The sequence below is a fragment of the Tribolium madens genome, unplaced genomic scaffold (genome assembly GCF_015345945.1).
Source record: "Tribolium madens isolate multiple individuals breed KSU strain unplaced genomic scaffold, Tmad_KSU_1.1 Scaffold_71;HRSCAF=194;Tcas5.2_LG6, whole genome shotgun sequence".
NCBI lineage: Eukaryota > Metazoa > Arthropoda > Insecta > Coleoptera > Tenebrionidae > Tribolium > Tribolium madens.
This window is the reverse complement of record NW_025401041.1, coordinates 3,740,807-3,765,663: the sequence shown is the minus strand read 5'-3', so window position 1 is coordinate 3,765,663 and position 24,857 is coordinate 3,740,807. Positions and strand designations below refer to the sequence as shown.

The following is a 24,857-nucleotide window of genomic DNA, read 5'->3' as shown; positions in this document are numbered from 1 at the left end:
ATATTGAAATAATGATATTAAAATTGTTGAAATGGAGTAGTGCGCTCCCAAAAGTAAGAAAAACTGCTACAGAAGCAATTGAATACTAATTTAGCAAAATATTATGCGCAACTTGACAATTTGAAAGAAAAAATTCCCGGTATTTTTTTAATTCTAACGTTGGCTCTCCTGCATATTACGGCCCAAAAGAAGTAATATTATTACACCTCATGAAAGGAGTGTTTCACAGCCTTTAAAAAGTTGGTAATCGGCATATTAAGTACATTGGTGATTGTGAATAAATGTAGTTATAACTTAGAAAAACAAGTTTCACAACTTTTTGTCTTCAAAAAACACGGATTTCGCTGTGTAATTCAATGTTGTCAACATAATCTTCCAATTATAGGCGATTTTGTTTAGCAGTTTTTAGTCTTTTTTTTTTGAGAAACTATAGTTAAGTATATTAAATAGTAGAAATTGTATTGGGAGCCTCGGCAAATTGAAATGTTTGAAGTAAAATAAATTATTAAATTGTTATTAAAAAGTTTAAAACAAATGTCAATCACATATTCTTTAGCTACATTATTCAGTGTTGCCAACTTAAAATCAAAATCACAGACTAAGGCAATAAAAAAGTGTTTACTGACCCATGTCGGATTTGTTCTTGAAGGTGAACCTGCACCCCGTCCTCCGGCAATGAAAATGCGTCGTTCTTTGTCCGAAGAAGGCGCAATATGAGGCCCCACACTCCTCCGTCGCCCTATACCTCTGGAACCCCTCTTGAATAATCGCCGAATCCTTTCGATGGTAATTCGCATGCATTTGGACGTCTGACGTCGATATATACACTTTATCACAGCCTTCCTTGATGCAATGATAATGGGTTTGCTTCTTATTGTGTGTACAATTCCCGAAACGGTCACTGCAATCATCCAAAGGACTATACCGCATAAAACCGTGTTGGAGGGACTCATCGCGTTTCTTATGCCATTTAAAATGTCGAATCATTTCTTCTTTTTTGATAAAAACACGCGAGTTGCAGTCCAAACAGTGGAAATGCTCTCTGGAATTGATTGTATTAAAAACAAAATCGATAAAAATTTGAAAAAACAGACCTATAGTTGAGGTCCTTGCAGTAGGAGCTTCCGCATTCGAGGGACGAAGAGAATTTTTTCACGTATTTGGAGTAGTCAAGTTGGGTGGTGGGCTTGTTGAGGAGGAGGTTGGGCGTCGGGACGGCGTCGCGAGACGTCGGTTGTAAAGACTGTGCCATCATGGCTGAAAAACAAAATCCTCAATTATGAACAGTGACGTAATCAGCAGATGTTTTTCTAAAGGGTCAAAATTCGAGTCGGAGTCGCGTTTTGTTTGGACAAGTGTTTTGAAGTCTCTTTGGTTTTTTTCTCTCTATTTCAAATCCAGATATTACATTCGAAAGCATGTCGCATTTCAATTAGCACTCGACAATAAAACTCGAGAGAGTTTTGAGTGAATTCGTTGGAAATTTTTCCGTTATTTTAATCCGGCTCGAGTTTGCACACACGTGTTTAATTTAAATACAATAAAAAACGAGCCAAAATAAAAAGGTATAGAATTTCGAAAATCGGGGTAGTCTCACAATGAAAAAACAGAGTATTTATCTTCAACCCTTTCATTGCGTGGATTCGACCATTTGAGTCGTATTTTCGTGGGTTTTTTATTGCCTATGACCCTTTGCGTTGGTCTACTGGGGAATTATACACCCGACCGACCCATCGATGGTAGTACAGCGATTAAATCTCGTCGAGTGTTGGATATGGACGGCTGCTCTTTAAAAAACTAGATTTTACATTTAGAAGGACTATTTTAAATATGGGGGCACCCTTATAATTCCGATTAAAAAAAGGGGTTGAAAGGGTGAATGGCAGGCTTTACGCTACCGATTTTTCTATCAAAAACTCTTTGTCGGTTATTTTTGTGGATTTTTTTTCAGGGAGTAATTAACGACGGACGCGTAAAAAACCTACAACGGATGTCTGCTATTGAATTTATCTTTTTTTATTTCGAATGTGTTTTGAGTATTAACAGAAACATCAGGAATGATCGTAAAATATTAAAAGCGCTCACATAGATCTGGTTTCTATTTTTGTAACGATTTATAAGCATTTTTCCGGATTCGGGGCGAGAAAAAACAAAAAAATTATCAATTCAACGACTTGGAAATTCAAAAAGGGGCGACCGCTGCCAAATTCAGTGTTGCCAATAGACTTTTTGTCACAACAATTTAATTTAAAGTTTTAGAAATAATATCACTTTTTAATTGATTTTTTAATCATTTTTTGACCAAGAATTAAGTCAGAAAAATATTTTTTCAGGAATAATTATAACACAATAAAACATAATTAATCTTATTAAAAAAAAATTCAAATCAAATAATTAAATTCTTTTTACAAGTTATTAAAAAAATAATTAGAAGTACTTATTTTTTGTATACGCTCCCAAAAATAGTTATTTTAGGTACTAGTACTTAAAACAACTATTTTGGATACTATTTTTATTTTTAACCACGGTTTTTGAGAAATTAATCAATACATAATCAGAGGTTTGAATGTGTTTATGAGAGCTTTAACAAAAAAATGTTGTTTGTAATACGTACCTAAAATTTTTTTTAGGTAACAAAAATAACTATTACCGACGATTAGCCCTGAAATAATCATTATACAGGATGGATCAAGTTTATCCCCCAAATATGCAGAATAAACTAAAACCAACAGGTAAAAAAATACTATTTTTAAATTTAATATTTTGGAAACATCGCGTTTTTTCTTCCAGTAGGTATTTAAATCTTTGTTGTCTCCTTTTTGGCCAGGTTTTACAAATCAGTGTTATATTATAAAAAAGAAATAAAAAAAGTTAAAAAAAAGTTATAAAAGTAAAATCAGAAATTTCCCAAATTCGACTTTTTAGCTTCATTTAAAAAAAAATTAAAATTATTTTTTGAGACTAGATACACATATCAAATAATACAATTTGAAATAATTTTGTGTTTTCCTAGTAAAATAAACTATTATTAAATTAAAATTATACAGGGTGACAGAACTCGCGCCCCAGATGAGAAAAAATGTTTAAAAAATTCTATCTGTCAAAAAATTTTGACATTTAATTTTTGACATGAGATTTTTTCATGTCTATTTAATAATACTGATGATCTTGTATATATTTTTTTATAACTATTTAGTAAAGGTACAAACATTTTGCCAATAAAACCCACAAATAACATTAAACAGAGTTACAATTTAGGATACAAAAAATTATTTTTACAACATAAATAAATAGAGTCAAAATGCAAAATTTAAACTCTCATAACTTCGAAATTTTTATAGATAGAATTTTTTCAACATTTTTTTCATTTTCCTGGTACCCTTCCATACATGGCAATTTTTTTGGGGCGCGAATTCTGGCGCACCCGGTATAAAAAAAGTTAAACGAATCAAAAAGTTTTTAATTTATTTACATTTCAAATAAAAAAGGCTGCTATTTTGTACTTAGTAAAACAAACTATTGCTAAATTAATAAATTGTGTAACAAATAATCAATTTTTGCAAAACAATTTATTAAATTTTTTTGACTAAAAATTAAAACACAAGATATTTTTTCAAATCCAAATTTATTCTGTGTTTTGGAGGAAACCTTGTATTTAATTTCTGTTTTATGATTTTTTCATATGTTTTTTTGATAAGCCACATAAATGTGATTTTTTAGAAAATAATATAAAAAAGTTAAACGGATTGAAAAGTTTTTTCTTTATAACCTATTTAATTCGACTTTGGCATTTTTTGCAAAATTTATTTAGTGATTAATTATTTAACCTGCCAAATGTGAATTCGCAGCCGAGGCCGCAATTTTGTATTTTTCTGAATTAAATCCGCAAATAAAACTTTTCTAATTAAAAGCCATCACGTTTTATTCTATTGTATTTTTTTTTCCTATTATTTTGTGTGTGGTAACAAAAACTGTATAAATTTGTTGTACAAATGGAGTGACGCTCCCAATTTCTTAATTAAGTTAATTGTTATCTTGGCACCGATCAGAAAAAATCCTTCCAATTAATACCAATTTCATAACGCAATTTTTTCGAATAGTGTACCCACACCCATGCAAAAACGAAACTTTCACCAAATTAATTGTCAAATCCGTCAATCGCAATATCATATCAGAGATCAACTTTTGTTGTCTACGTGTGTAGAGATGGGTCCAGTTGATGGCATTTATTCAATTAAAGTCGGTAACAATGACGTCCCAAGAACAAACAAACTCCATTACAAACTCGCCTAGTTGGTTTATGAAATTTTATGAATAATAAAAAGCTTTAAATTGGTTAAATTGGCGTTCAATTGTCGTGAGACAGGCTGTGGAGATTTTCATTGACTCAATTGTAGTGATTATGCTTTATTTACAAATAGAATGGGACAGAAATAATGTACTGCTGATTTAGTGTTTCCTTTTTCGGGGCGATGCGATGTGCCGCTCGGTTCGACACACAACCCATACTATAAAAAATGTGAAATCATATTTCATATGAAATTTTTTTTATTTATTCCTTATTGAATTTTAAGTCGGAGTCTTTAATAGCTTTCGAGCGACTTTCGACCGTAATGGAGAGAACTTGAGGACCGGTCTTGTGATCGTATTTATTTTTATAGCTCTTTATTGAAGTTATATTGTGAATGTGGAGGATATTCAAAATTAGTTTTTCTACACGTCGACGACCGGATTAGAATCGAATACAACGCACACGAAATTATAAATTCCGGAGCTGTCAAATTTTTGTAAATACCAAACTTGACCTCCGAAATAACAGGCAAAAAATTACTATAATTAGAGAAGAAGGAAATACCAAAAATTAAAAACTCAGTGTGATACGAACAGATGGTTCCAGAATAATTACAAGAAATGAATATTATCAAAAGAAATTTCGGGTGGAGAATAAAAAACGAGCTTTAATTTATGGACGAATGGATTAATTGAGGTTGTATAGGGGCGCCAGGGCCGGAACGACCACAATTACAACCCTGGACACCTGTTCGGGTGCCCGATAGAAATTTGTCATTACTATTTTTTTTTTTATTCAAACTTTACCCTCGAGGCGCGCCTCTAGTTTGGGCGGGAATTTCGATTTTTGCCCGCGAGTATATAAAACGATATCGCCTGCAAATGGACCATCACCAGCGTGTTGTTGGTAATTGTAATTTACGATTCAAAGCAACACTAAATAAATATAAATAAATATGCAATAAAACTTAATTCTCTATACAAATACATTGTAAGTTTATGTTCGGATCCGTGTATAATGATCATTTTATGATACACGAGAGACATTATAGTGGCGAAGAGAGAAAAGATGCATAGACTGAACGTAAAATCGTATTTTTGCGGCCGAAGCGAAACGCTTTTATACAACTCTACACGTTTTCACGAGCTTTTAATCCTTTATTACCGACGTTTCAGAGGAAAAGAACCTTCCGAGAAACCGTCACCCCGTCAATCTACAGACTATATGCAACAGTCTGAATGTAATAAAACTCGCGCCTTCGGACGTGCTAAATATGCATGGGGTCGTGTTTAAAACGCACGATTTTAACCGAAACATTCGAAATTCTTCAAAATATGCCTATTTTTCTTTAAAACCCGACATTAAATTAGATAAAAATAAAAATACTACAATATTTTAAGCTTGCAATAAAAAAAAGCTGCTAAAAAGTAAAAATTTTCGAGGGCGGAGTCAGTAACTTGGGGCGGAGTATAACCCTCTAAATTGTACTAAATTAATAAATCAAAATTTAACTTGATGTTTACACTAGATATTAAATAATTCGGAATTTGTAGGTGAAGCCAAAATTATGATGAGCTGTAAAGAAAAAGTTGTATCTACGTAATTTTTACAAAAAATTATATCTTACGTTTATAAATACTAAAAAGTTAAGAAAGATTTTTGTTTAAATAATTTGTTAGAATGAGTTCAAATTATGCAATTAGAAAGACGCTTTTGTTTGTTATAATTTAAAGTACGAATTTGTGGGGGCGGAGCTGGTAGCTTGGTGGGTGGTGTCAGCTTTAACAAAAAAATTTGTTTGTGGTTTTTTAGGTAACAAAAATAACTGAATTATCGACGATTATCCCTGAAATAATCAATATACAGGGTGGTTCTAGTTTTTGAATGTTTATTGTTTCCTTTTTATGACCAAGACTTACAAATTAATGTTATTTTATAGAAAATAAATAGAAACAATTAAACAAATTAAAACATTATTAAACTCGTTATTAAATTAAAACCAGAAACTTTCAAAATTTAAATTTTAAGTAGTTTTTGAGAATCTGTAATTATATTGAATTTGAAAGAGCAGCCGAGGCGAAGCCAAGGCTGCCATTTTGTTTTTTCTAGTAAAACAAACTATTATTATTATTATTTTTAAATTAAAATTAAATTAATAAATTGTGTAACATAATAAAGATTAAAACAAGTGGAATTTTTTCAAATCCAAATTTACTATGATTTGTTTCTGTTTTATTGCACTTTTATAATTTTTATTGTTTGTTTTTTGATCAGGCATTGAAAATTAATGTGTTTTTAAAAAATAACATACAAAAGTTAAACGAATTAAAAAGTTTGTGATTTAGAACTTTTTTAACTTGATTTTAGCATTTTTTTAATGAAATCTGCCAAATTTATTTAGTTTCTTAAACAGTTTTTTTTCACTTTGCAAATGTGCATTTTGTATTTTTCTTAATTAAATTAAATCTAATTCTTCTAATTAAAAGCCACGTTTTATTTTATTGTAAACTTTTCCCCCTTTTTTGTGTGTGGTAAATGAATTAAAATTATGCAATTACAAACAAGTTTTTGCTTGTTATAACACAAGTACGAATTTGTGGAGGCGGAGCTGATAGCGTGGTGGGTGGTGCTAGTTTTAAATTACAGAATATGGGCGGAGCTACCAAATTTTTTTAACGAGTACGAATTTTCAGAGTGAGAAGTGGAACAATAACTTTCTAGAAAAGACAATGAGAGAAAGTGTCAAAAAAAAACAAGAAGAAAGTTAACTTTTTTCAAACTTAACATTTTATTACACACATGGAACGTCATTGTAAAATTTTACGACAAAATACTCATCTTCATAGCAATTACGTCCCAACACAATTATTATTACCAAGTACTTACACATATTTTACTACCTGAATTAAAAAAAATTCGATGTATAAATTGTAATTAATTACCTGAAACATCGTCATTAATGTTACCACTATAATAATAACACAAAGTTGTCCCTTTTGTGTATTTTTTTTATTATGGTCAAGTTCTGGGACCACGCGACTTGATTAACAGGAAGTTGGTATTTTATGCAATAATGATGGTCATCTAGTTAGGCTTGACCTGACCCAGTGAACATATTTTTGGGTAATTTGGCAATTAATTATTTCAATATGATTTAATCAAACGCTCGAAATCACATTCCTCCCATGATCGTCGATAATTCAATCGAAAAATCGCACAAGCCTTGAAACGTCATCGAAAACAAGCTAAAAATCACGCCAACTTGAAGCCGAAAACCAATACCGAGCTGAATTTTTCCTCAACTAATAAAACTCAAGTGGATGTGAAACGGAATTAAATCTGTCACAGTCAATTTAAGGCAATTTGTGTATATCACAGTTGGCCGTGTTGTCATCGGGAGAGAAAGAGAGAGAGAGAGAGAGAGAGGAGTGAAAAAAACACAATTCCCGGCCTTACATAAAGCGTGCCGTGGAAACAAATGATTCACCCAGCCGACTTGCACAATGCGTTCCCGAAAAAGAGAGACAGAGGTATATCTCGTCGGTAATTAACTGGGATAAAATCTATTTTAAAACCGAAAACGCGACTAGAAAATTTTTGCTCAAATAGAATTTCGAGTCGACGCCGCGTCAGCCAAAAATTTGGCATTTGAAATTTAAAAATCCTCAAGCTTGGCTTCGGATAAACTTGCATTATGCTCTTTAATTAGAATTTGAATGCGGCGAGAAGCTAATTAAAATCCGGGAAAACGCTGCCAGAGTATCTGACATTTTCCAAACCAAAGAGCAAAATCGAACCACATCAGATGCTCCGAATTGGAACGAAAATTTGCTTTGAAAAATGATAAATGTCTGTGTTACATCCAATTTTTGAATAAATTAAGCAATACTGCTCCTATAAACCAATCAAATTTCGCAATTATCAAGTTACCAACTCCTACTGTGATTTGTATTAAATAAAAATTGGTAGAAAAAAAAATTAAATTAAAATAAGCCACATTCAGTAAAAAGTGAGCTAAATCAACCGAAACAACGCAAAATAACACGTTTAAAGCTTCTTTCTTTACGTGCAATTTTTTTAATGATTTTATCAAAATCTCTTCAAATAATGCAATTATTTGATAAAAAAGCATAATTGAACAAAACCAGTTGAATAAACACATTTGTCTTATACAAAAATAACAAAATATTCTCATTTTTTTACCAATCGTCAAGCAAGTTGTAAAAATTAAACATTAAATTTTCGATTAAAATAGTCTGGGACTGAAATTGGCAACAGAGGCCGAAGACTTTTTACAAGACTATTTACAAAATTTAAAAAAAATTAAATAAAATACTGTTGGCAATATTGAAAAATAGGAAGAGAAGATATGAAAATGAACATCTTCTGCCCCTGTTTTCAGTATTGCAAACAGTATTTTTTTTATAAAATTTTGTAGATAGTCTGTTTGATCAGATAAAAAAAGTAAAATCATAGAAAAGATGTGTTTAAGACAAATTTGAAATTTCTTGCATAGACAGAAATCTCAAAATCGGGAGATTTTACAGAAACAACTTTGAAAATCGTCATTTTAAGCCATAATAACGCTATTTGAGTCAATTCCTAGCAAAAAAATTAAACATTCGTAAAAATACAATCGATTAAAAAAAATTGGTGTGTAAACCAAAAATAAGTTAAGAAAAAAAAACATTAGTCTTGATAAAATATTGAAGTATTTAGAATATGCATTAAACAACCAACATTGCACACTTTACGGACTATTTTGTCAACTTTACGAACGTCTTCGACATGTTGTAATGACATGAGTCCGAAAAGTACTGCTTTACTGACTATTTTGGGTTATTTTACAAACTATTTCGTCCACTTTGCGAACAATTTCAGAAAAAAAAATATTTTAATTATTTTAATTTTAAAATCTAAAAAATAGGTTTGGTTGAAATAAATTCATCAAAAATTATTTGTACCCAAATTTGACATTGAAAAATGAGAGCTTTTTGGCAGCAACACCATCGCATTTCAACATTTAAATATAAAAAATCGGTCCAAAAAAATTAACTGAATAAAGAGATATTATAACAAAATAATACTTGTCTCCAAAATACAAAAAATAAATAAATTTGATCAATAAAAAGTAAAAAATCTGACATTCAAAGTCAAAATTGACTGTTTTTTTTGTTACCCGCCCCAGTGGCGTACTTACCATTGAGAGGATTTTGTTCAAACGGCGGCGGACTCGTCGAATCAGTCTTGAGTTGTGCAAACGGGAGAATATTCGACGGAAAGATTCCCTGCGGGTCAAAGAGAAAAAAAATAATTTCTTCAAAATCGTGTACTGTTATTAGATGCAATTTGCTACCAGCAATTAGAATCACTAATTAATGCAAATTTGCGGTGTCAGAATCAAAAGAAAGACCTAACAGTAAATCGAGAACAAACAATAGAGACGAAATGGCTTCTAAAACGCAGTATAAATAATGAAAAGGTTATAAAATTTGTGTGAAAATATGTAAAGTACACACAAGTTGATTCTCATGGTTTAGATTTTTTCGACACAGTTGGAGAAATCGGACTTGATCTTTTAATTTAAAGTTAGAAAAAAAAGCGCGCAAGACTGAGTAATTTACGTTTTAATTATGCTCAGGAAGAGTCGGATCTTGAAATAAAATCGTAACGATTCTCACAATTTTTCTCGTTATCAAAATTACCGTGAAAGGTAATTAAGGAGAAGGGAACAATGAGCGTGATTTTTCGGCGGAAATCTCAAACAAATTCAGGAAAATGGAAACGTAATGACGCGCCTTGTGTAAGACTGATTCATTACCAAACACGATCTAATTTCGAAAATTTCAATTTTTAAATGTTTTTTTAATTGTGTGGCGGGTAATTTGTGAGTGGTGTCACTTCCGGTCCGTAATTACGAAAATGCATTTCATTGTTTATCTTTGAAGACTTTGAGAGGAAGTGACAATTTAAAATTTCTAATTTTTAATTTCGGAAGTCAAAATTTTTCAAGATTTTAATTTATTTGATAAATTAATTTTGCGAAATTAATTTACCCGCGATGCTTGCGCCCCCTTAGTGTCCCCTCCCACCTTCTCCTCGCCGCCGCCGTAGTCTCCATTGGCGTAGGTGATGGTTTTTGGTTTGACGCCCAAATTGAGTGGCGTCTTCTGCTGTGTGCTGAAATTTTGAGGTATGTTCGGACTAGAATTGTGCGTTATAACGAGATTAGGAATGTTGGGGATGTTCGTTGAGGTATATTTGGCTGAATGATCCCCCGTCGTCGATTTGGGCGACAGTGGCGTGCTTGGAGGGGTCGGTGGTTGACTCGGCGGCTCACCCACATCCATTTTCATCGGATTCAGCGTAAAATTCTCAAAGATTTTACCTGCAACAATTCAAAGAAAAAGAGATATACATCGGCTGATCGGCTGTCAATTGTCAATAATAATAATGCATGGCTTGCTGTGTTTATAATAAGATGAAATATGCGTGTTCATATACTAGATATTAGTGAGGGTCAATGGACTTGAGGATCCTCTTCGTCGACAATTAAACTATCTATATGTATATGCCAATCAGATATCGTGTAATGTAACCTAATAGACAGATGGGTGTTGTGATAGGCGATGATTGGACGATTGCTTTTTTTTAATCAAATGCACAATGGCTTTGTGAGAATCGTTTAGCGCAATTATAAGCGATTTTGAGGATTTTTACGATGCTCAAGCCGGAAATCGGTCTTGATGATTTGCAACTCTATATATTGTGTTTAATTTTAATAAACATTTAATTTTTTTCAGTTTTAATCTGCTGAAAAATTTACCGTTTAACAATTTCATGAACTGTCCATTTTTTCGCAAACTTATGGTAAAAAATACTGTTTTTTGTTAAATTATTAATTGAACTTAATTTGAATTTGAACTACAAGTTTACCGTTCAGTACTTTCATGAACTGGCCAATTCGGTTCATTTCATGCAAATTTGTTTCCGTTTAATAAAAATATATTTAAACATATACCCACAATAGACAATAAGAAAAGCAAAAAAATATTTTGCACCACTTTGTTTTCAATTTGCCGTTCAATAACTGCAAAAACTGGTAAATTTGACTAAAAAATGTACTAACGAGCAAATTACATTACAGTTGAGATTTTAGTTTCATCATTTTTAATCTGCAGGTTATAAATAAGTAAAGTGGTGATTTATTAAGATTTACCGTCTGAACAAACAAACTTGAACTGACAATTTATCGTTTAACAATTTCATGAACTGGTATTTTTTTCGCAAATTTATGATAAATGTTGTTTTTTTAATGATTAATTGAAATTTATATAAATTTAAACTATCAGTTTACCGTTCAATACTTTCATAAACTGATAAATTCGGTTCATTTTACGCAAATTTCTTTTTGTTTAATAGAGAGATATTTAAAAAACACAAGAAAAGCAACAAAAAAACATTTTGAACTGTATTTGTATTTTGACTAAAAAATTGAAGTAATGAGCAAATTACATCACAATTGAGATTTTGGTTAAAGTTTTTCATCACTTTTTATCTGTAAACTGATGAAACATAAGTGAAAATGGTGATTTATTAAGATTTACCGACTGAACAAAGAAACTTTAACTAACAATTTACCGTTTAACAATGCCATGAACTGGTATGTTTTCGCAAATTTATCATAAATGTGTTTTTTTTTAATTATTAATTGAAATTTATTTATCAGTTCATTTAGAGCAAATTTCTTTTTGTTTAATGAAGAAATATTTAAAAAACACAAGAAAAGCAAAAAAAAACATTTTGTACAACTTTGTTTACAATTTACCTTTCGGTAATTGCATAAATTGGCAAATTTGACTAAAAAAAATTGTAGTAATGAGCAAATTACATCACAATTGACTTCAATTGAGATTTTAGTTAAAATTTTTCATCACTTTTAATCAGTAAACTGGTGGAAAATAAGTGAAAGTGGCGTTTTATTAAAATTTACCCATTGAACAAACAAACTTGAACTGACAATTTACCGTTTAACAATTTCATAAACTGGCATTTTTTTTTCGCAAATTTATAATAAATGTTGTTTTTTAATGATTAATTGAAATTTATACAGATTTAAACTATCAGTTTACCGTTCAATACTTTCATGAACTGGCAAATTCGATTCATTTTAAACACACTTCTTTTTGTTTAATAGAGAGATATTTAAAAAATCGAAGAAAAGCAAAAAATTATAGTAACAAACAAATTACATTATAGTTGAGATTTTAGTTTTATAGTTTTTTCCCTTAAATATTTTCTGCTTCTAAACCAAGTATTATTTAAAAAATGCTAATAGGCTGTTTTTAAATTTAAACCTTGTTATTTGGGTTTTGTGATTGAGTGGTTAGACATAATTAACCAGCAGTTTTAAAACCCTTTACCTGTTTAAATAGTAAAAAAATACAAAACAAAATTTAAAAATTCGATTTCGAAGGTTTTTTTCTGTTTTGAATTCTTCGTGATGTAACAAATGTCCCATTTTTGGTAAAATTTTTCCGTTAGATTTTCCCTATATGTAAATCATCGGTGCTAACGACCCCGTTGTTTACGAAATCATCTCCTAAATGTGCCAAAACATCAAAATTCACGAATCACTCATTTATGAAAATTCGATTCACCAGTCGTGTATTTACATCGTTAATCGAATTTTTGCATTATTTTCGCCATTGATGTTAATATTCATGATTGGAAAAATGTTGGTTTTGTTTGCGACTGTACTTACTGAAGGAAGAAAATAAAATATAAAAGGACTAAGTAAAGCAAGCAAAAAAGCGAACGTGCATACATAACAGCCAGCATTCAATTGTGTTTTGATATTAAAAATATGAAAACAGGTAATTTCGTATTCATATTGTACCGAACACAATACGGCGTTTTATAAATTCTTCATCTCTTATTACAGGCATTACTTATTGAAATCTCATGTTGACTCTGCAATTCAAATCATTAATATTAATAAAAGGGTATGCGGGAGAAAAATTCGGTTGGCACGACTGGAAATTTGAATTTGGCGCGTTCTCAAAGTGCCAAATCACGATTTTTAATACCATCAATTAACCCTACAGTGTACCCATCGTAATTTTTTTCAAGTGGTTTATAATTAATGGTACGGTTTACGTCGGACCATTCGTTTTAAATTTCGTTGGCCGATAATAAATAGCTTATTTATTCATTAATTTCGTTTCTTTTTCCACACACTCGTACTTTTGGGGCTTGAACTTTTTTACATTTTTTCGGTGTGTGTTTTTTAACCCCGCGCGACTGTATTGTGTTTTGTATATTAATCATCGAGAGACCGATTCTATTTCGAGCCCCCCCGAGTCTTTCTTTTATTTCTTTACCGAAAGGCTTCTGTTTGTATCTCCTTCAGATGGTAAGCCGTCTCCTTCCCACTATCCACTTATAATCAAAGCTGGCCGAGGAAAATTCATTTGTTTCCAGCACACACAATGATAAATGATTTGACTTTGCATTCTTATTCGAGTCGACGAGTTTTTTACTTTTTTTAATTTTTAATCGATACGAACACAACACGAGACGGCCACAAATATGCGCCCCCTCGCCGATCGAGACATTTTCATCAATTACGAACACTATTTCACAAGAAATTGCAAACCAGATGGTCAATAGGATTTTTTTACTTACAAACAAACAAAAAGCCTTGCAAATTTTAATGTTTACCACTTTGCAATTGTTTTTTTTTCAGCCGAAATACTTAAATTCTTTGTATAAAATAAACATTGCTAATTTCTTAGACAAAACTGAAACGACTTAAATGTGTTGTCAAAATTTGTGAGTTTATTGAAATGTTGAAGTTCAAATTCAAGTAATAAAATCAAAATTTTAACTATAGAATCCCAATTGTGATGTAATTTTCTTATTATTTTTTTAGTCAAATTTGCCACTTTATGCAATCACTGAACAGCAAATTGAAAATAAAGTAGTGTAAAATGTCCTTTTTTTGTTTTACTTGTGTGTTTTTTTTATATCTCTCTATTAAACAAAAACAAATTGGCTTAAAATAAACCGAATTTGCCAGTTCATGAAAATATTGAACCGTAAACTGATACAGTTTAAATTCAAATAAATTTCAATTAATAATTAAAAAAAGGCTTTATCATAAATTTGCGAAAAAATTGCCAGTTTATGAAATTGTTGAACGGTAAATTGTCAGTTCAACTTTGTTTGTACATACAGTCGGTAAATCTCACTAAATTGTCACATTCACTTATTCCCCAGGAGTTTCCAGATTAAATTGAAATTGAAAACAAAGTAGAGCAAAATGTCTTCATTGTTTTTCTTGTACGTTTTTAAATACTTCTAACAACAAATATTTGCCAGTTCATGAACGGTAGTTCAAATTAAACTAAAACCAGGTTTTGATGAATTACACTCAAATTTCTAATTTTACGTTAAATTTGCCAGTTTAAGTTTATGGTTTTTAAAGAAATTCGTAATTGTTCCCGGTAACACCTGCTGGATGCTTTTAAATATAGCTCGAGACATTTAATTTTAGTGAACGGCCTGTTGGATTTGAAGCGAAGAAGAGGGTCGTAACTCTCACTGCATGTCTCTCACTTCATTTTTTTTCGAGCTCCTCCACAAATAATTTTTAATCAAAACGAAGCATAAAAGTAAAAATTCCTAAGCTTGATGTAAAAAATTGATATTCACCGAAAATTACACGGAGCATATAATAATTATACGAGAAAAATGCGAACCACTCCTAAGATTACCGTTAAAAAACACAGAAATGTAAGAAAATTATCTCGTTTTGTGAGTAATTTTCGATCTACGTCAGCGCGAAAAAAGCGAGGTAATTATACATTATAATATAATTTTTGGAACCGTTACGGACCTGCTCTGGGCTAATTCCTAGACGACTTTAATAAATCTCGACTGTTATAATTTATCGATCGTTTTGAGAAATTACACGAAATTAAAGAAAAGGTTTGTCTTTGTGATGTAAATCACAATTCGATCTAAAAGTCTAGTTAGCTGCGGCCAGAAACCCGATTTTCAACTGTTCCACCGCCGACTCGACCGTACCTTTGGTTGGTATTATTAAAGAACACATTTTCAATTTATCATAAATGAGATGCTATCTGTTTCGCTGGTTGAACAAAGACGGAAACGTCATGACCCCTGTGTACCAGAAAGAGACAGCTGGTGCCATATTCGTTTGAATAATTAGACATTTGAATATCGAATGACGTAGATGAAATGGAATTTTTACCTAGTCACTAAAGATATTAACTTTTGGCAATAATAAGTTCCAACAATTGAAAAATTTTCATCGACTTTTAAATTACAAGACATGTGTTGCAGCTGTGCACACATAACCGGCATTTATTATCATTTTTTTTCGGCTTCATCTAGTCATATTTTTACTGTAAATATTGTTTTATTGCCGGGAGATGTTTTTATTGCCTTCACAGGTTTCTCGGTGACACGACGACGACCAACAAATTTCAATTAGGAATCACCAATCGCCTTGGATTTCATAAATTTAAATTGACAATAGAAAGGAAGAAAGTTGGACGATTGGGAAGATAAGAACAGGAGCCTTGAGGAGTGGTTTGTTCCATTTGAATATCACAAAAAAATGACAATGATCGGTGGGTTCCATAAATTAGACACTTTTCCAAATATTACATTTTGGTGAATGAATATTTTCGGCGGCCACTTCCTGTCATTGTTCCTTTCAAGATTTTTAATTAATTTTACTATTTTTAGTCACTATTCAGCGGTTTCGACGATTTCAACTTCTTCTTTCCTATTGTTTTACAATAAACAGAGAACTAAACAGAGTCAAATATTTTAAAATTATGTTTTTTTTTTTTCGTTTTTTTACTTCTTCACTCAAATACAGCATCAGCAAAAAAATAAAATAAACATGACTAATTTGATAAAAGAATTTACAGGTTCTTAAACTTGTAAACGTTTAAGTATTATGAACTGATTTACCAATTTAAGAATTAATAGAAAAATTATAAATGCATAAACTGATTTAATTAACAAATCATTTGGTAATTTATGTTTCAATAAAACTGCAAAATTACTTTTCTTTGGCAAATTGTAGATTTTTACCGTTTTGAAACGACAAACAGTTTCAGAGATCCGATACAATAACATCTTACTTTTACTAATAAAAAATAATGCCAGTTCACAAAAGTAAAACAGTAAAATTACAGTCAATTAAACATTAAAAAAGCAGTATTATCACAATATCATAATTTGGGTAAGTTCAAAACCGTATTTGCCAGTTCACAAATGATTGAACAGAAGGTAAACTTAAAGTTCAAAGAAAGCATTAAGAAAGCAGTATTATCACAATATCATAATTTGGGTAAAAATTTATAGTTTATAGAATTGCCTTTTGAAAACCGTATTTGCCACTTCAGAAATGAATTGAACAGTAGGTAAACTTAGAGTTCAAAGGAAGTATTAAGAAAGTAGTATTAGGTATCAAAAATTGGCATAAAAACTGCCAGTTCATAACCACATTTGCAAATTCCTGTAAAGTTATAGTTCAAATTAAGCATTAAGAAAGTAGTATTATCACGATATCATGATTTAGGTAAAAGATTCCAGTTTATAAAATTGCCATTTCAAAACCGTATTTGCCAGTTCACAAATGAATTGAACAGTAAACTTAAAGTTCAAAGAAAGCATTAAAAAAGCAGTATTATCATAAATTGGGACAAGATCTGCCAGTTCATAACCACATTTGCCAGTTCACAAAAGTATTAAACAGTAAAGTTACAGTTCAAATTAATCATCAAGAAAGTAGCATTAACATAATATCATAATTTGGGTAAAATTTGCCAGTTTATAAAGTTGCCAGTTCAAAACAGCATTTGCCAGTTTACAAAATGATTGAACCTTAGGTAAACTTAAAGTTCAAAGTATTATCATAAATTGGCATAAATAACCACATTTGCCAGTTCACAAAGTATTAAACAGAAAGTTATAGTTCAAATTAAGCATTAAGAAATTTGCCCGTACAAATTGCCGTTTTGCTTGCAACATTTGAATGTCGAAGAGTCTACACCGGAATTGTAGATTTTAATTAAAAACAAGGAAACGTTTTAAATTAGGTTCCATTGTCATCATGAGGTGGTATAAACGCGGAAAATTACAATTTTGTGTCTACCTGATGTTAAAATGAGTGGTTTGGTAATGTTTTAACCCGAAATAATTTACCTGTTGTAGGAATTGAGGCTCGCATCATTTGTAAATTTATTTGTCAATTCAACCGTCGTCTCGTCTAATAAATGAAGCGATTAACCGTATTTTATGTCGACGTAAAAAAATCGACGAACTTGTTTGCCTGTTCAAACAAGCCTCTTACCTCATAATTAATTTGAAATTCATAACGAAAACATGTGTATATCTATTATACATAATCGGCAAATTGCGTATTATGCAATTGATCGTTTACCGTTTCAAACAATGAAAAATTGTAATTTAACGTTTAGTGTCGCGGAAACTTCCAATGTTTTACGAAATTCGGTCCAAGAATGTGGTCAATTATTCAAATTAAGGTAAATTAGAAGAGAAATGGTCACTCTGTATCCAATTAAAAATTTTTTGGCCATTTTTATCTAACTGTGAATTTTTGAATACGATTAAAGTAAAATCCCCTCGAGGTACTTAAAAAAATCGCCGTTTTTTTCTTCGCCACCCTTCGAGTGTCTTAATAAGGGGGAAAAAATTTCACACAGTCCGCATATCGGTTTCGGCTTAACTCCCTCCCGTGCAAGGACAATAAAAGGATGACAAAGACATCCAGATACCCATTTTTTACCCTTAAACGTTGAAAAATTGCACAATTTACCAAGGATAATACGTTTAACCCCAAATTTTCTCATGGTCTTTAACGGGAGGTAACAACATCATTTACTAATCCCGGTATCATCTTTCAACCCTTGAGGGGTTGCTTACAAAAAAAACGGTTCGAGGGTCGCGTGAATATTTTTTTTGGGTGATTTCCCTTAATATGTGGTAAATGGTCGTGGGTCGACGATTTTTTACTTCAAACCCGGTTTGTGCGAAGGATAATAAAGTCCAAGCTGGTATTGTGTAAGAATAATATAAAGTGCTGTATTGAAACATTAGATCATGGTAATATGTTTCAGTCTCGTGGTAGCGCTGGTTGCGATTTATAGAAAACCTCGCCGGAACGATAAATCACAACGACCGAATGAAATATTTGAATTGTTTCGTTGTGTTATTGTTAATTTATCGGTAATTGTCGAGGGTGGGGTCCAGCATTTTTATTCAATAATCGATTGAGGACAGTTTTTAAGACCTTTATTGTAACAAACACTCAAAAGAAAACACTCATTTGCATTGTACTAATTAACAAACTTTTCATCATTTAATCCTATTACCACTTCAAAAAAGTGGCACAATTGTCAAAACTAGGTTCAAAAGTAGCTCTTATCATTTTTGCAGTAAATGAATTAATTTTTCATCATATAATCTTCTATTGCCACTTCAAAAAAAGATAGCACAACCGTCAAAACCAAGTTCAAAAGTAGCTATTATCATTTTACAGTAATATTTTGCCAATAATATAAACAATATTTAATAACCGAAAGAAAAAATAAAGAAAACGGTGTTTTTCATTAAATTAATTAACTTTTCATTAAAAAATCTTCCACTGCTACTTAAAAATAAGTGGCACACCCGTCGAATCTTAGTTCAAAAGTGGCTATTACCATTTTGCAGTAACATAAAAAATTAATTAATTTTTCGTCATATACCTAATCTGTTATTGCCATTTCAAAAAAGGTGGCACAACTGTCAAAACTAAGTTCAAAATGAGTTCAAAAGTAGCTAGTAGCATGTTTGCAGAATATAAAATATTAAAAAAACACAGTTTTTCAGTGAATTTATTAATTTTTCATCATATAATTTTCTACTACCACTTCAAAAGTAGCTATTATCATTTTTGCTGTTATATTTTACTAATATTATAAACTATGTTTAACAAAAAAAAATAAATAAAGAAAACATTATTTTTCATTAAACTAATTAACTTTTCATCATATAATCTGCTACTGCCACTTCAAAAAAAGTGACACACCCGTTGGAATTTAGTTTAAGTAGTTATTCTCATTTTTAAGTAATATTTTACCAATATTATGAACTACCAAGTAAATTTAATAAAATCTTGAAACTTGCCAGTTCAAAATTGGCATAAATATGATGAGCTCTGTTTGATTTCCTATCTGACTGTGTTTTTCTATTAGAAAAAAACTCGTTTACTAGTTTAAAACTGTTCAAAAACCTGTTTACCAATTTAATTAAACAGTTCAAAAGTTTTCTACTACGTTTGGGAGTAATAAAAGAAAAAACTTCCAATATCTAATTTGCCAATTCAAACTTCTTTTCAAAATCTTTTCCACATTTCTGAATACTCAAATTTGTTCGGTTTTTTCGGTTCATCGTTGTAATTTGTTGTTCAAAAATTTAACAGAGGCAAATACTAGCCGACTTGCCACTTCAAAAATAGCTTAATCATAGTCAATAATCTTTAAATTCAAAAGTTGTGACCAAAAAACTAGCTTAACAAGCTTAAAATTTCCAAACATAGAAACAAATATAAAAACATGACAGTTCAAAAAAATAAAAATATCCCAAACTGCTTTGATTATTATCCTAAATAAACTTACAAACTTAAGAACAATAGAGTTCAAATTTGTGTTTGCAAATAGCAATGATGCAATTTTAAAGATTTTTACTGGAACATAAACTGGCAGTGCCAGTTCATAAATGCCTGATTTTGTCTTTTCTGAAACGGTTTTTTAAACTGGTAAATATTTTCCTGGTTTTGTTTGCGTTGTTGATTATCTGAAACGCTCCTAAATTGCTAGTTCAAAACCTAGATTATCATCCAGCGGCCTCTCAGCAAGGTGAAAAAAAAAAGAGCGTCAATCAACAATTTAACCAAACGGGAGTCCCATCATCAACCGGATTCTGATGCTGGAAGCGACAAAGAATTTGCCCGAATCGGTGTTATTTTTTCACTTCCTCTCGGCGAAAGAGAGACAGAGATGTGAACGAACTCGAAATTAATTATTAAGATATCGGAATTATTCCTAAAAACTTTCTAAACTCATGTATGGTATGTCTGTGTACGTATTTTTTCTCTCTTCGTTCGTTTTTTTTTTGCCTCTCGTCAAGTGGTGTTTATCGTCGTGGAGACTATTCAAGTGGTTTTTTGATGGAAAACAGACTTAACGTCAAAAGTAACGCCCATTAAATTGCTTCGTAGTGTTAATAAGTTGTTTACTTTAGCCTCGAATATGAGAAATATTATCCACAATGTGCTCGGTCATAGATGAAAAACATAAAATGAATTAAAATACAGACACTCACTATCTTCACACATGTGTTGATTTTATACGTCGTGTTATCTCTTTCTCGCCTCGTTCCTCTTTTATTTGTTCTTTTCTCTCGAAATTATTCAAATTAGACGCAATCACGGCTACCGGAAAACGTCAATTGCTACTTCAAACGTGCCAAATTTCGGAATAAACAACAGTTAAATAAACGTCGAGGATAACTGTAAACTTGACGCGAAAAATACACAAATTTTCCCAAAAAAAAAATAATACAACGATCTGGGTCAAATACAATTCAAATTATGTAAGGCAGAAATCCGTCATTGTGAATTAAATTGAACCAGATGGAGCAATATCGAATGACATGCAAACACATGGTGAAGGAGTGGATGCCGGAATTTCCAGAGCTGAAGCCGAGTGACTTTCGATGGGCGAGCTTCCGTTAGGGTTAATCGAACGGAACTAATTTCCCTTATTTTTTTACTAAACTCGAGAAGACGATTACGACCCTTTTTGAGGCCACCCTTTTGCCCAACAAAAGGATGAAGTGGTCGGACGCTTTTGATTACTGTCAATCAATAAACCACCGGGTCACGTCTTTGTTAGCCTCGAAAAATAGAAATATTTCTTATAAATCCAATATTACGCAACAACGAAACGAAATAACATTTAAATAAAGATTGATGATTCAGATGTTACATTCTATAACAATAAAAAACGTGATTACGGTTTTTGTTACCACTTCACCAAAAATTTCCTCTTATTATACATATGTTGAAATAACAATGTGCTCAAAAATCAAACGTTTTTGCTAATTACTAAAAAAAATTTCTAAGTTGCCAGTCAATTTTTTAAAAACTTACTCACATGCCAGTTCAAAAATTTCTTAATTGCTCAATTAATAAAAACCTTTACAAGGTCCTAGACAGTTCAAACGACAAAAATCAAAATATGCCAACTTACCTGTCTTGTATAGTTCAGGTTTAGCAGCTATCACAATAATAACAGCTGTACTATTAGTTGCCAGTTCAAAAATGCTTCACAATAAATATTTGTAGGTTTAGAAGCTATAACAACAATAATAATTGCTATACTATACTAGATGCCACTTCAAAAATGCCTCAAAATAAGTATTTGTTTCATAGTTAATTCTGGTTTTTAAATTCCTCAATAAAAAACTTCCAATTTCATATTTAAAAAAGCTTTACTAGTTTATTGACAATTCAAACAGTAGCTACAATTTTAATTAAATTTAAAAATAACTCTGTAGTTGTCATTTCAAAAATTAAAATATGCCAACTTGCCTGTGTTAAATTTGACTTGACAGACTTTGACAGTTGATATAATAAATGTTCGTTGCCAGCTCAACATTTTTAAAATTAATCTCTATTTATCTTTCAAAATTTTTCAATTATTAACAAAATCTGACATTTCAAACAGTAGAAGTTCAAATTTATTGTCAATTTTTATAATTACTGCCAGTTCAAACAAAAAATCAAATTGTTTACTTAAATTTTAATTTAATAAACCATTTGCCAGTTCATTCTCATAATTCACAACAAGACATTTTAGATATCAGAATTTAATTTTTTTGTTTAACAAATAAATAAAAATCTAGTAATTTATAACAATTATCCCAGCTAATGCCACTTCAGTTCAAACGGTTCAATTAAACCACAATTCAGTTAAATTTTCTGGCTTAAAATTTGATTTCATAAAAGACAGATTACCAGTTTATCAGTTCAAAAACAGTCTTTTTTTTAAACAGCACAGTTTGCAAGCTATTCTACAATATTGCCAATTTATTGCCTGCCAATTCAAACCAATATTTTAGTTTTGTTGGCAAATTCTGCCAGTTTATCACAGTTCACTCTGTTTAAAAGTACAAAATTCAAGAATCAGCGTTTTTGGTAAAGTTTTATAATGTTGCCAATTCAAGCGGTAACAAAAATGGCCTTACCGGTGCTGAAGGCCGCGATGGGCAGCTGCCTCGATATGCTCTCGGCGACTTCCGACGTAAGTCCATAAATCCCCAACAGTTCCCTCATCGTATTCATCGCGTACTCCCTCATGTCACTAATCTGTCCCTGATGCTGTCCTCCGGCTTCCGAAACGTGCGGTTTTGCCAATGTATGTATCGAAAAACTCGACGGAATTTTACTCTCCGCTTCGTCGTCATTATACTCATCCGTATCGCTATTATTCGAATTTTCGCTATCGTTCGTTTTGCTCAAATCCATTGGCGAGTATTTGGCATCAACGACGACCCTCCTCGTCGCCAGCGTCTTCCTTCGTCTAACATTGTTATTAATATTATCATTGGTGGCAAATTCGCCCAAATTGAGGGCGGTTTCCGGCGTCTCCGGATACGAAACATTCGAACATCGCGGTTTAAAATTCTTCCTTTTGTTGCGTTTTGGTTGATCGGAAGCTTTCGGCGAACTGGTCGGATAGGTTTCCGGTTCGGAGTCGCTCGAATTGGCCGCGGAATTGCTGAAGACCTGGCTAGTGTGGTACCGGTCGTAGGTGTCGTTTTCGGCGGTCATTTTGGCCGCCACTTGGTCTGTAACAGAGTTGAAGAAAGGCAATAAAAATGCAATTTACATAAAAAAACACAGATGGGTGGAAGGAAAATTATGATGAGATAACCACGCTACTGAAACCTATTAAAATTCAAGCTTCGATAGAACCAGTCGCACCAGTTAATTAATTAAATTAAGTAATTAAAATGAGCTTAAATTTTGTGCGGATTGCGTGAAGAGGACTCTATTATTAGATGGTGATTAATTGGGATTTACAAGAAATGTGTGAAAATGACAAAGATGAGAAATTTTAAAAAGCAATCTACAAAAAAAATCAATCAAAAATGCCACTTCAATTTGTGTTATTAACAACATTCCAGCGAGAATTTGCGTCCTAAAAAATTTCCTCTTCAAACACGACAATCAATTTTCAATTGCTCTGACGTTCCGATTTAGTTTTTTTCTCATTGAGCAATAATTTGCCAGTTGCCGGTTTCAAATTTACCGAATAAACAACTTGCCGGTTCACAAATAGCATTCATTTCACTCTCAAACATTTGATATTCTAGCTTTAGTATATATTTCTTTGTTTTCCGTTTGCCGTGAGCAAATTAGTTTTCTAAGTTAAACGTTAACTATATTGTTCATTCATAATATTAAAGGTTTGCCAGTTCAAAAATCGTACTTTTAAACTTTTGTTCATTATTCGGTGTTTTTCTCGTTATGACTATAAGAGCCAATTCCATAAAAACAATTTCAAGAAACGTCGATTGTCGTAAGCAAACTAGTTAATTAGTTAAATTATCTCAATTCATAGTTCAACCAGAGTTCATTTTTCAAATTTTTCATGCAATACAACAAGTTGCCAGTTCAAAAATCGCTTGCAAATAAATTGTTTCATATCCTGTACTTACTGTTCTCAATGTCGGTGTTTGTCTCACTTAATAAATAAATTGCCAGTTCATAAAACAATAAACAATTATTGACAACTTGAAATTATAAATGACAAAAACATGAAAATTGTGTTTTTCGTTTCCTTATTCTCTCTTATTTTCTCCTCTTTTTTTACAATCTTAATACAAAAAATTTGCAAGTTTTAAATATTTTCTTGCTGTTAAATTTGTGAGTTTTATGATTTCTGATTGCGCTACAAAAGTAGTTGGAACTACCATTTCAACAAAGCGTATTTTTCTATGTCATCTTTTTATTAAGCTTTGAAAAAAGTTTCCGATCTGTTTAAATAATGATTAGTTTTATAAATTCTGTCATCGCTAATCGCATCACAAAATTTGAATTACAATTTCAAAAATCTATAGGGTCGAGGGTAGTGAACACCTTTTGTAGTCTTTTGCTGCTTTACTTTTACTATTTTCTTCTCAAATTATCATTATCATATTAAATATTTCTTTTTTCTTTGCTCCGTGGTTCTTTTGTCTTCTCCTCATTTTTCATTAACTTTTTCCTCTGCATTTCGATAACTGACTTTATATATTATTGTTAAATTTTTTACTTTTTAAAATTTTTTCCAACTTTCTCCTATTACTTTTCTTTTAATCAATAATCAATAATAAGAGTTTTCAATTTTTTTCTTATTTTCTCTCAAAATTTAAAATATAGAAATCTTTGCAAGTTTCTTTATTATCTCCT

At 31.3% G+C, this 24,857-nt stretch overlaps 1 protein-coding gene across 7 annotated transcripts in view; it reads right to left on the bottom strand.

Annotated features, from left to right (window-relative positions):
* Positions 1 to 24,857, bottom strand: part of LOC123009428 (zinc finger protein castor homolog 1-like) — a 110,989-nt gene that overhangs the window by 6,935 nt on the left and 79,197 nt on the right. For 6 of the 7 annotated variants that reach the window (XM_044405733.1, XM_044405729.1, XM_044405734.1 and 3 more), the window contains exons 3-7: positions 22,649 to 23,251; positions 10,348 to 10,679; positions 9,492 to 9,579; positions 1,095 to 1,257; positions 627 to 1,042 (exon numbers count right to left, since the gene is read on the bottom strand). In XM_044405733.1, coding sequence (XP_044261668.1) covers positions 627 to 1,042; positions 1,095 to 1,257; positions 9,492 to 9,579; positions 10,348 to 10,679; positions 22,649 to 23,251 — 1,602 coding nt within the window. The remainder of the gene's footprint in view (positions 1 to 626; positions 1,043 to 1,094; positions 1,258 to 9,491; positions 9,580 to 10,347; positions 10,680 to 22,648; positions 23,252 to 24,857) is intronic. The other variant, XM_044405735.1, reaches the window with a different exon arrangement.